At 44.8% G+C, this 12,958-nt stretch overlaps 1 protein-coding gene across 1 annotated transcript in view; it reads left to right on the top strand.

The window, feature by feature from the left end:
- The first annotated feature begins 530 nt into the window (after window positions 1-530).
- The window catches only part of PGM1 (phosphoglucomutase 1), a 49,845-nt gene continuing 37,417 nt past the window's right edge, over window positions 531-12,958 (top strand). Inside the window, exon 1 of the mRNA XM_056815029.1 lies at window positions 531-1,261. Coding sequence (XP_056671007.1) covers window positions 1,016-1,261 — 246 coding nt within the window. The 5' untranslated portion in view covers window positions 531-1,015. The remainder of the gene's footprint in view (window positions 1,262-12,958) is intronic.

Below are 12,958 nucleotides of genomic sequence, written 5' to 3'. Positions count from 1 at the left end.
ACCTGGAGGACCTGAATTCAAATGCAATTTCAAATAGTAGGTGAGAACGAGTCATTTACTCCTTCAGCCTCAGTTTTCTCCTCTGTAAAATGGGGATACTGTAATAACCCCTACCGCCCAGGATAACATAATATGTACCTGTAAAATGCTTTGCAAACCTTACAGCACTGTATGTAAATTGTTGGCTGATTGTCTTTGAGAATCTAAATATGTGATTCACCAGGACCATGGAAAAGATTTTCATCCAAAAATCTGGTTTCGAATCCCGGCTGTCACTTGACCAAGATCATACAGATTGAAAATTGCGCCTTTTCCACGGTCCTTGATGGATATTTAGAAGCTGAAGGGTCCTCAGAGGTCATTTGAGCCAATCCTTTCATTTGACAGATGAGGAAACTGAGGCCCAGCCAGGCTCTTGGCCCCAGATTGCATAAGGTCTGAAGCCATGGGGTTTTCTTGCCAAATATCTTCGGTATCTTCCTCTCTCGGATGGAGACTCCAAATCCCGAAGTCCTCTCCTCCACCACCCTGGCTACGGAGAGGGCACGTCCCACAGCCGCCTAGAAAATCGCCAGGCTTCGGGAAAGCGCAGGAGCTCTTCTGTTCTCCGACCACCTGAGCCTTCCCCCGGGTGCAGTCGTGGAGGGTTTGGTTTCGGAAGTGGGGTTGGTGGGAGGAGGAAAGGCCGGACAGGAAGGCCCCACCCACGAGGGCAGAGGGTGGGGAGCACCTTCTCTCCCTGCACGGGCACTAGCTTGGGGGTGGGTGGTCCCAGGGAGGGGGAGGTCCCAGGTCGCTGTCTCTTTAAGGAGAGCCGGCTGGGGGCTGTGGGTGAGTGAGAGTGACACAGCCAGCCGTGGCGGCCCAGAGCAGCTGCTGGGGGACAGACAGCAGGAAGGCAGGCGGAGCCCGAGCCGGAGCCAGGAGTGACAGGCAGCGAGGCCAGGCCAGGCCAAGGCGGTGAGGGCAGCGGCAGTCCTAGCCCCAGCACCCGAGCAGCCCCAGCAGCAGCACCATGGTCAAGATCGTGAATGTCCAGACCAAGGCGTACCCGGACCAGAAGCCCGGCACGAGCGGGCTCCGCAAGCGGGTGCGGGTGTTCCAGGAGAGCCCACACTACGCCGAGAACTTCATCCAAAGTATCCTGGCCACTGTGGAGCCGGGGCAGCGGCCTGACGCCACGCTGGTGGTGGGCGGCGACGGCCGCTTCTATATGCAGGAGGCCATCCAGCTCATCGTGCGCATAGCCGCGGCCAACGGGGTGAGTCCAGAGCGAGGGAGGGAAGCCTCTGGGCCCTATCCCTCGCCCTCCCCCCAGGCCTGCCAGTCTCCCGAGCTCCGGTGGGCAGGAGCGGGGCGGGGCCGGGCCGGGGTGGGGCTTGGGACTAGTTCTGGCCCTTACCTTGGGCGGTCTCTTCCTCCTCCTCCTCGTCGACATCTTCCTCCTCCTCCTCCTTCCCCACCCCCAGGCCTTTGACATTTAAAGTAACCTTTTCCCGAGATTCACTTACGAGGCTGCGCATTCTGGCCCCCAGCCGGGGCCGGTACCTTGAGAGAGATGAGGGCGCCATCGTGTCCATCCCATTCCCTTCCTAGGCCATGTTGTCCGTAAGGTTGCAAGTTCCTCCCCGGCTTCCTTAGCCTTCCCCGCCGGGGTTCTGACACCCTCCCTCCCCCCTCCCTGCAGCTGGATCTCCTCCCCACAGACATTTTAATTGGGGCACCCTTGGGCACTCTTAGGCGAGGGGGATGGGAGGCTCCGGTTGGCCAGGAAATGAAGGTAACCTTTTAGTACCCCACCCCCCCATTGGAAGCAATCCCTTGCCGAACTGGGGAGGTTCTGGTATTCCATTGCCAGGGCCAAGGAGCCTAGGGTGAACTGGGTTCCGGGTGCTCCGAGCTTGGACAAGGCCAGGAGGCCCTCCGAGCCTATTACATGACGCCCCAGTTAGCAACTTCTCTGTGCCTTTGACAGCTTTTCAGGAACTTTTTCAAATCTAGAACTCGGGGTACACTCAAACTGAACCAATGGGCTTTGGCGGCTTGCTTTGGTTTTCTTGGAAGCCTCCAAAATCTTAATCTGACCTCATCTCATAAGGAGCAACCTTATGGCTGGCTCCTAAAGATAGCTCACCCTGACACCACTTTATAACCCCTGGTGCATAGATAATGGAGGTTAGAGTGGAACCCTCAGGGCACTTCTCTCCAAACCTCACTGTCCTCCTTTCTTAAATAAAGGAGTTGTACTAGAAGGTGCCCAAGGCTATGAGTTCTAATTCTAGGATCTGATGATAATCTCTCTTATGGAGAGGTAAACTGAGTTTCAATGAGTGGGTGGAGTGTGGAATAGAGAAGTCAGGCCAACTTTGCACTGAGAAGTTGCTCTTACCTCTCATTTCGACCTCAATCTGGACAGACTTGGATCCATTTTCTGACTTGTTAGGGACCACTAGGCACCTATAGCTTCAAATAACTACACACTTTGTGTGTGTGTGTGTGTGTGTGTAGTTTGCTATTTGCAGCCCAATAGTAGAGATGCAGCTTAAAGTCCGTTTTTTGCATAGACATTAAAAAAAATGTTTAAAGATATTTTATTTTCCTAACTATGTGTAATAACAATTTTAACATGTTTTCTAAAACTATAAGATCCAAATTGTCTGTCACCCTCACTTCCCCCTCCTGTCTTGAAAAGCACTTGATCTGGGTTATAAAAGGTATTTTTCATATTTGTTATTGTTGTAAGAGAATATTTATATATGAATATAAAACCAAAACCCCCAAATAAAACTGTAAATAAATTAATGTGAAGGGCAGCTTGCTTTGATCTGTATCTGATTCCAACACTTCTTTCTCTGGAGACGCATCAACTTAAAGTCTTACAGAGTTGTTCAGGGCAGTGAGAGGAGAGGTTACTGTGATTTGGGGATCTGAGACAGGACTTGACCCCAAAGTATCCTGATCTGAAAAATGACTCTCTGGGGCCAGGGAATAGGAGGGCCAAATTATTTTTAAAATAATATTTGTAGGTGTAGCTAGGTGGTGCAGAGAACAGAGTGCCAGGCTTAAAGATGGGAGAACCTGGGTTCAAATCTGGCCTCAGACACTTCCAACTGTGTGGCCCTGGACAAATCCATGTAACCATGTTTGCCTTCTGTTTTAAAGTTATTACTAAGACAGAAAGTAAGAGTTTTAAAATATAATTTTTATTATATTATTTTACTATATATGTATATATTTTTTACTATCTATCTATCTATCTATCTATCTATCTATCTATCTATCTATCTATCTATCTATCTATCTATCTATCTATCTATGTCAGGTCCACAAAGAACCTCTGGAAGAACTTGAAAAGAAGTTTTTAAAAAATCAAATGGTGGGGGCAGCTGGGTAGCTCAGTGGATTGAGTCAGGTCTAGAGATGCGAGGTCCTAGGTTCAAATCTGGCCTCAAACACTTTCCAGATGTATGACCCTGGGCAAGTCACTTGACCCCCATTGGCTAGTCCTTACCACTCTTCTGCCTTGGAACCAATACATTGTATTGATTCCAAGATGGAAGGTAAGGGTTTAAAAAAATAATCAAATGGTAAGAGAATGACAGAAAAACTCAATAGCTAAGAAACTATTCACTCAAGAAATCAATTGCCTAAAAACTGTAGTAGGCCAAAAATACACTGAAGCAAACCATTTCCTAATGAATAGAAAGGACAAAATGAAAATGGAGGCGAAAAAAGCACTGAAGAAAACAGTTCTTTAAAGAGTAGGATTGGCCAAATGGAAAAGGAAACACAAACTAAAAGAAGAAAAAATATATTTGCCTGCTGGAAAAAAAATGACAGTTTTTTAAATAAGAAAAAGTGGCTCCTTCATAATTCTCCATTTCTCCACATGGACCAACTGAACTCTGATGATACTAAGATTTAGCAGATAAATCTTAGAGACTAGCCTTAGGAACAGAGAGGTCAAGAGATATTATTCAGGGCATATAGCCAATAAGTAGCAATCCAGAATTTGAGTTCTGGGCTTCTTGATTCCAAGCCCAGCACTATCCATTTGGTTGAGCCACACCAGAGATTCTATATAAGTATTTGATTAACAATGCTTTTGTTTCCTTTCTTGGAATTTAGAAGAGAATTTTGGCTGTGGTTTGCATGGCTTGCTATTTGTGCTTTGGATATGAGATTTCACAGGTGCTAAGTTCTCCTCCCCCACACTGTCTTTGAGGAACTCTCTCTGTCTCTCTCTCTCTGTCTCTCTCTGTCTCTCTCTCTGTCTCTCTCTGTCTCTGTCTCTCTCCCTCTCCCTCTCCTCCCTCCCTTTCTCTCTCTCCCTCCCTTTCTCTCTCTCTCTCTCTCTCTCTCTCTCTTCCTCTCTCTCTCTCTGTCTGTCTGTCTGTCTCTCTCTCTCTCTCTCACTCTCTCTCTCTCTCTCTCTCTCTCTCTCTCTCTCTCTCTCTCCCTCTCCTCCCTCCCTTTCTCTCTCTCCCTTTCTCTCTCTCTTCCTCTCTCTCTCTCCCTCCCTCTCTCTCTTTCTCTTTCTCTCTCTCTCTCTCTCTCTCTCTCTCTCTCTCTCTCTCTCTCTCTCTCTCTCTCTCTCTCTCTCTCTCATCCTATTGTCTTTATTCACTCTTCTGGTTCTGTGCCTATCAGACTAGGTCTGATAGGCCTCTGAGTCACACTCACCTAACTCTGACTCTGTTCTGGGCTTTCTTCTCCTGGACACTAAATCAGTTTGGTGATCTCCTCAGCATATATGGATTCAATCTTCATCTCTATACAGATGATTATCCTGTTTATTTATCTAACCCATACTTCTTTATTGACTTCTAAGCTTGAATCCCAATTGGGATCAACATTTAAAACTCATCATCTCCACCATTGATCTCATTATCTCATTCAAGCTCATGACATGACCTTGGTGTCACCCTCAATTCGTATTCCTACATACCCAATCTTTTTCCAAGTTTTGTTGTTTGTGCCTTCACAACATCTGGCATATGTCCCCTTCTCTCCATTCGTACAGTCCCCTATGTCATCACCTTAACTCCTGGACTATTGAAATAGCCTTCTGGTTTGTTTCTGTACTCAAATCTCCCCACCCCACTCCTCCTTCCATTTAGCTCTAAAATTATACTTCCTAAAGTGCAGATCTGACATGTGACCCTCCCTATTGTAATAGTTAAAATTAAATTAGGAGGCTGCTAATAGTTTTATTACAGTAAAGTAGCAGTAGTAAAGAGAGGGACAGGTAAGAGAGATCAAGAGTTGCTTAGCTTACTACTCTATTGGCCACCATGATGGATTGAAGATCCCCACCAACTAGGATTCCTTCAAATTCCAAGCTCCACCCAGAAGAAGACACAGAAGACCTCCTGGTCTGACATTAGAAGCAGTTTTCTCCACCCACTTGCTCTCTCATGTCAGATCTCAGGAACCAACCATAGTTTCTTAATTTCCTGGCACCACCCAGGGAGGCAGTGCCTGTGGGATCAGTTTCCCATTTGTTGGTTTCAACTTCCTTTCTCTAAGGGTTTGTTTATACCTGCACATCTCAGTGGTAAAAGAGCTACAGGTCACTGATTGATGATGACAAATAAAGCAACATAATGGAGAGAGAAATTCCCTTCTAACACTACCCAATAAATTTCTATAGCTCCCTATTGCCTACAGGATCCAACATAAAATGTTCTCTTGGACACTCTTCACAGCCAGGTCCCTTCCTACCTTTATAACTTACTGCCCTCTACATACTTGGTGAGCTAGCGACACTGGATTGCTTGCTATTTCTTGAACATAAAACTCTAAACTCTGAATTCATGCATTCTTGAAGGCTGACCCCTATACCTGGAATGCTCTCCCTCCCCATCTCTGCCTGCTGGCTCCTGTGACTTCCTTCAAATTCCAACTCAAATCTCTCCTTCTACAAAGAAGCCTCTTCAGTCTTTCCTGCTGCTTGTATCTATCCTCCTGCTGAGATTCCTCCCCATTTACACTGGATCTCCATTTACAAACATTGCGTATGATCATGTATACACAGTGTGTGTGTGTGTGTGTGTGTGTGTGTGTGTGTGTGTGTGTGTGTGTGTGTGTATGTTTATTCTCTCCCCCATCAGAATGGAAGCTTTTTTAGGACAGCAACAATATTTTTGCTACTCTATGTGCCCAGATTTAGCACAGTGCCTGGCACATTATAATTGCTTAATACACGTTTGTTGGCTGACTTTCATGTTTTCCATAAATCCTTCTCAGAGGCTCTTCCTAGCACATAGGAGCCCCCCCCTTTTTTTTTACTGTTTTGGTGGGGGTGGGGGAATATCAGGGTGACATCTGACCTGTTTTCTTTTTTCTTAAACCCTTACCCTTGGTCTCAGAATCAATACTGTGTATTGACTCTAAGGCAGAAGAGTGGTAAGGGCTAGGCAAAGGGGGTTAAGTGACTTGCCCAGGGTCACCCAGCTGGGAAGTGTCTAGGGTCAGATTTGAACCAAGGATCTTCCATCTCTGGGCCTGACTCTCAATCTACTGAAGTAGATGCCCCTACTGAACAGTTTTTTGTTTTTTGTTTTTAATGTAACTAGACAGCCTTCCTTCCTGGTCATGTGTCTCTTATCTCATTAGTGTCATTACTCCCTCCAGTGGACAGATCACTATCCATTTACAACTTCTTGCTCTATGCAGCTCTTCTCCAGATTCTCCCATAAGTCTTCTACAAGGGTTCTGCCCCCCTCCCCCCCTCCTGGGGGCCTTCCTTTCCATTGGTAATAGAATAGCTCTTGAGTTCTCCACTGGTTATTCCTTGCTCTTCCTAAAGGCATGTTTTCTTATTCATTCAAGTCACTATTGGTAATATGCAGCAGCCTACTTATGCTCAATATTGTCTCCTCATCATTGATTGGCCTTTGGGAAATCCATAGTTGTGATTCTTGGGGAATCTGGTTTTGAGGTAGAAATTGTCCCCTCATGAGAGGGCTTTATTTTTCCCCCAATTACATGTAGATACTGTAAGAATTTAAATTTAGGTTTTATGCTAAATATGAGGATTCTAAAGCAATATTGTGGTCACCAATTTAAAAATATTATAGCTCAAGTCAAAATGGCTTTTGGCAGCTTTATTTACAAAGAAGTAGAAAGAGTGAAAGTGGAAAAACAGAGATAAAGAGACCAAAAGGACAGCCTAGCTCCAAATACCCTAAGTTTAATCCTAATGTCTCCAGACCACAAATGCAAATCTGAAAGCCAGAATCCAAAGTCCTAATTAGGAAGCCAAAATCTGAAGAGCCAGGAGACCCTGAAAAATCTGCCACTGAGAATCTTCAGTGCACACAAGACTAAGACTGCCATGAATCTCACTAGAACTCACGCTGAAGGGAGTGTCCCACCAAAGCACCAATGAGCAGAGAGGGTCTCCTTACCGAAGGAAAAAAGAAAGAATCATTCCACTCCCACAAAATACACAGGATCCAGAGAAAGAGTCTCCTCTTCCAGTCCTGGCTCACCACTTACCGACACACAGTCAGAGACTGAATCCTTGAGCTTGCCTTTTTAAAGCGGTTTTCTTAATACCACTTCCTGTTGCTCCCCCACTTTACAGGAACCAATTCAAGTCTTTCAATTTACCTAGCACTGCCCAAGGGGGGTGGCAGTAGCCTTTGGAGGTGTGAACTTACTCTAGTTAGTGACTCTGAATTCTCTTACTTAGTGACTGGTCAAATGTTAAGTAGGGGTGTTTTTAGTTTTTGATTGATTAAACTAAAGGTTGCTGATTGATTACATTATAAATAACAAAGAGAGATAATTCCATCTTCACAATACAATTTTAAATAATCATTTTTGGATATTTTGTGATCCATGTTCTCTCCCTTCCTCTCCAAGACAGTGGGCAATAATATAGTTCATACATATACTACCATGTAATATATATATATTTCCGAGTTTGTCATGTTATGAAAGAAGACACATATAGCTTTAAAAGAAAAAAAAAACACATGAAGGAGCTAAAGTGGAAAATGGTCTGTTGCAATCTACATTCAGATTCTATTAGTTCCTTCAGTGGCAGGAAAGAGATTGAGTTCTTCTGAATCTTCAGGACGCATTGTAGTGTTCTGGGATTTGATGTAATCAGCACAGAGTCATCCACAGATGACGGTGTATGGAGGATTTCACAATCTAGAGTAGTGATGGCAAACATATGGCACACATGCCAAAGATGGCACACAGAATGCTCTCTGTGGCCACACGCATCACCCTTCCTCCTCATCCTGTAGAGTTTATTAGTAGAAAGGCAGAGGGGATTTGGTGGAGCCTCTCCCTTCCTTCTCTCCACTGTGCTTGAAGACATTTTTCACATCACTTACCCCTCTGCCCAGCAACCCAATGGGAGCTCTTCCTCTCTCCCCTGTGTGGGATAATGTGGGGCAGGTTGCACTTTGGCACTCGGGGGTGGTGGTGGTGCGGGGCACAGCACACAAGTCTTTAAAAGGTTTGCCATCACTGCCCTAAAGGGATATCCTCTTCCCTTTGGACCCTGTGCTGGATATCTTCCATGACTGCAGTAAACCCCTTTGGTGAACAGTATCTCCCAGTGTTATACCTCCTTTTAATATCAATAACCAGAAATTAATCGAAGTTACCTGCATTGCTACAACTTCTGAAGAGTCTTGTATGGTCTTAACATATACAAAGTAGATGCCTGGTTGACTTTGTTTTAATCCACTGAACAAAAAGTTTTCTTAGAGTCAACAAAGTGACGCAGTACTGTATATTCTTTTTTTTTTTTTAATGTTACCTTCTATCTTAGAATTGATACTAAGTATTGATTCCAAGGTAGAAGAGTGGTCAGGGCAGTGGGGGTTAGGAAACTTGTCTAGACAGCTAGGAATTGTCTGAGGCCACATTTGAACCCAGGCCCTCCTATTTCTAGATCTGGCTCTCTACTCACTGAGCCACCTAGCTGCCCAGGATTGTATCTCCTTGACACTTCACAGTCAATTTTGTGACTAACACGATGTTTTGCTCAGAACAAGTGTTCTTACTTTTGGGTCCATGAACTTGGTTTAAAATAATATCTGAATAACTGTATTTCAATATAATTTGTTTTCTATATAATTCTACGAGTTGTATTTTATAGAATTGAAAGCCTGCCCTCTTTACTGGCTTTACATTTCACCCCATCTCTTTGGCTTTAATAGCACAATCATTTCCAAATGCTTTCCCTTGCTAAAGATTCCCCCCGCCCCAAATTTCAGCTAAAGCAGTCAACATGCTGCCGATGCCTGGCAAATATTCCACACCTCTCGCTCCCCACTTTTTCTGCAAAGGGAGGGAGGTCCATTTGCTCATCTCATCTCTGGACCAAAGCTTCCTGGATCCCTTCTTCTCTTTATCCTTCTAATTCAGTCATTTCTGATCTCTGCTCTGAAGAGGTGATGCTCTGACTTGCTAGATGGTCCTTCCTCTATTGTATTGTTTCCTGCCCACTGGTCACAGTACAGCCTGTTGACCTCACAGTGTGTCTCTTGGTTGCTCCTCTGGTGGTCATTTCCATTCTTCTGAGAAGATGGTACCTCAACATGCACAGCAGCCATGTAACACCACAAGGACCTTTTTGGTTTTTGGTCTGAGTCATTGACATCATCAGTACAGTGAGGACAATCCCTTCACCAATGCAGATGGCTCCCTTATAATCTCAGAGTTCCTTGAGGCCCTGAGAAGCCGTGTTACAGAGATGGGAATGAGCCTACGTCTTCCTGATCGTGACCGGCTGCCTATCTGCCACCCAGGGCCAGTCTCTTGGTATTAAACCCGAGTAGGAGCAATTTGAAATCATTCTGCAGAGTTTCTCAGATGCCACCCATCCTCATTTCCTCCTCTTACTCAGTGCCCATCCCAGATTCTTACCTCCCCGGAACCTTCATCCAGGAACAACAAAGACCCACATTTATGGTGCCTGGCAAGATCTGTGCAGCACTTCCCTTCCAGCCACATTAAGAGTTAGGCAGTGCCAAAGTTATTATCTCCATTTTGCAGCTGAAGAACCTGAAGCTCACGAGGTTATAGGAGGGACCTCAAAGCCCCTTTCATCTAATAAGTGACTTAACTGAGGCACCGAATAGTAGCAGAGACAGATTTGAACCCAGGCCTTCTGTCTCCAGAAATAGTGTTTTTTCCACTAGACCAAAGAGGCCAAACGACCTGATAGAGTAGCATCTTTGAAGTGCCTTCAAAGCAAGAACTGTTGGGCTTTTCCCTTTTCTGCTAGGATGCTGCCCTTATTCCCATCTAAAGCTTCATCCAGGCTTCCTGAAATGAACCCAATTGCTTATTATGATCATGCAGCGGATAAGTTGCAGACCTTGTGATTCTAAATCTAGTGGGCATTGCAAGGCTATGGATATGGATGGGCATCCTTCTGGCCACATGTTGTCAAGGCTGGGGGTGTAGGGATGGGGAGTGGTTAGAACAATAAAAAAAAAACACTTTGTATTTCACTTAGGAGAGACTTTGTTGCTTTCTAAAGATCATTATCATAAGATCCTAGATTTAGAAGGGACCACCACTAAGGTCTTTACTAAAGAGGAAACTGAGGGCTGGGGAAGTTGACCTGCCCAGGGTCATTGGATCACACCTGTCTAGAGCTAGAAAGGTCTAGACCAAACTCTTTATTTTACTGAGGAGGGAACTGAGGTCTAGAGAGGCTCTGCTTTGTCCAGGGCAGCAAAAGGCAGACCTGAGATTTGAACCTCAGTTCCTCCAATCCTAGATCCAGCATAGCTTCTGTGATCTACCTGCCAATTTCCCCAGGGGGTTTAGAGAACTGTACCTTCCCCAGGACATTCTTCTTCTGTCTGTCTCCTGCCTTGGGACATTTTCTGGGACACTAGTAAGCAACTTTGGCAAATGCCTGTTTCCTTGTTGAATACTTTGCTAGTCATCAACATTCAGCAAATGAGTCAACAAAGTTTTCTCTGTTCTTTCTTTCCTGGATTTCTGTATATGAGAGTATTTTTTGCTCTACCAAGTCAAATGTTTTCTTAAAATCAATAAGCAGAGAACAGGGTAGGATAGCATATCCTCTATACCCCTCAGGCAGCTGAGTAACCATAAGGGTGTGGGCCCCTGGAGAAAGCTGCCCCCAAAGGCCTAACTCTTCCCTTTTCCAGTTTTTGTTAAAGACGTACACTCTCCAAGACTACATACAGACGAGGAAGGCAGCCATGGGAGCAGCTAGCTGTCAGGACCTTCGTGGTTGACTTTTACAAATAACATTTTGGGAGCCAGTCCTAGAGCTGGGAGGTCCTGGGTTCAAATGTGGCCTCAGACACTTCCCAGCTGTGTGGCCCTGGGCATTAAGGGCTTTGTCTCTTAACTCCCATTGCCTACCTACCTGTTACTACTACTCTTCTGCCTTAGAAACAATATACAATATTTATTCTAAGACGGAAGGAAAAGGTTTTTTTTTTTTAAACCCTTACCTTCCGTCTTGGAGTCAATACACTGTATTGGCTCCAAGGCAGAAGAGTGGTAAGGGCTAGGTAATGGGGGTCAAGTGACTTGCCCAGGGTCACACAGCTGGGAAGTGTCTGAGGCTGGATTTGAACCTAGGACCTCCTGTCTCTAGGCTTGGCTCTCAATCCACTGAGCCACCCAGCTGCCCCCAGGAAAAGGTTTTTAAAGAACCACTTACACTGATAGGGCCAAATGGAAAGGGTTCGATTTGAAATGGGGAGACCTGGATGAGAATCTCAGCAAGTGGTTTAGACTTTTCCAACTTCAATTTCTTTGTGTTTAAAATGAGATTAAGAATAATTGTTTGAGGCAGCTAGGTATCTCAGTGGTTTGAGAGCCAGGCCTAGAGATGGGAAGAATAATTGTACCTGGAGCAGCTAGGTGGTACAGTGGATAGAGAGCCAGGCCTGGAGTCAGGAAGACCTGGGCTCAAATCTAGCTTCAGATATATTATAGCTGTGTGACCCTGGGCAAGTCACTTAATCCTGATTGCCTAGTCCTAACCCTTCTGGCTTAGAGTTTTTACTAAGATAGATGGCTACTTGTTGCAACAATGGCCAATATAGACTAGGAAGCCTTCCAAACAGTGAGAGCTCCCCCCAAAAAGAGTGGGCTACTTGGAGAGGAGTGATTTCCCTCTCCTGGGAGATCTTCAAGCAGAAGCTTGCCAGGTATGTCATAGTAAAGATTTGTGTCATATATGGCTTAGACTGCCCATCCATGAAATCTCTTCCCCTCTTGCAGCTCTCAAATTCTGTGACTAGCTTTAATAAGGAAAGAAGATGAGAAAGCAAATGGCAGGTAAGTGCATGAGGCATATAGTATTCCAGTTTGGCAGTCAGAATTTGAATCCTGATCTTCTGATCCAAAATCAGTATTCTTTCCACATTGTTTATTTTGATGCTGCAACATCCAAATGGAGTTGTTCTGAAGTTTGTTGGAAACACAGATGAGGAGCTCTGAAGTGGAATTAGGGTTATCTATCTATCTATCTATCTATCTATCTATCTATCTAGCTATCTATCTGACTATCTATCTATCTATCTATCTATCTATCTATCTATCTATCTATCTATCATCTATCTATCTATCTATCTATCCATCCATCCATCCATCCATCCATCCATCCATCCATCCATCTATCTATCTATCTATCTATCTATCTATCTATCTATCTATCTATCTATCTATCCGTCTGTCTGTCTGTCTGTCTGTCTATCCATCCACCCACATGTATAGATCTATATGAGACTCATCTTCACAGAGGTGATGTTTGAAGCCATGGGAGTGAATAAAGTTCCCAGGAAGGAGTGTGTAGAGAAAGCAGGGTAGAGGGCTAAGGACAGAACATGGGGAGAATCCCCACTAACATTTGGCAAAGATGAGCTGGCAAAAGAGTCCAAAGAGGAACAGTAGAGACGTGGTAGGACAATGAAGACAGTTGGGTGTTTCT

The sequence above is a fragment of the Monodelphis domestica genome, chromosome 2 (assembly GCF_027887165.1).
Source record: "Monodelphis domestica isolate mMonDom1 chromosome 2, mMonDom1.pri, whole genome shotgun sequence".
NCBI classification, from domain to species: Eukaryota; Metazoa; Chordata; class Mammalia; order Didelphimorphia; family Didelphidae; genus Monodelphis; species Monodelphis domestica.
This window is presented reverse-complemented; position numbering and strand designations above follow the sequence as displayed.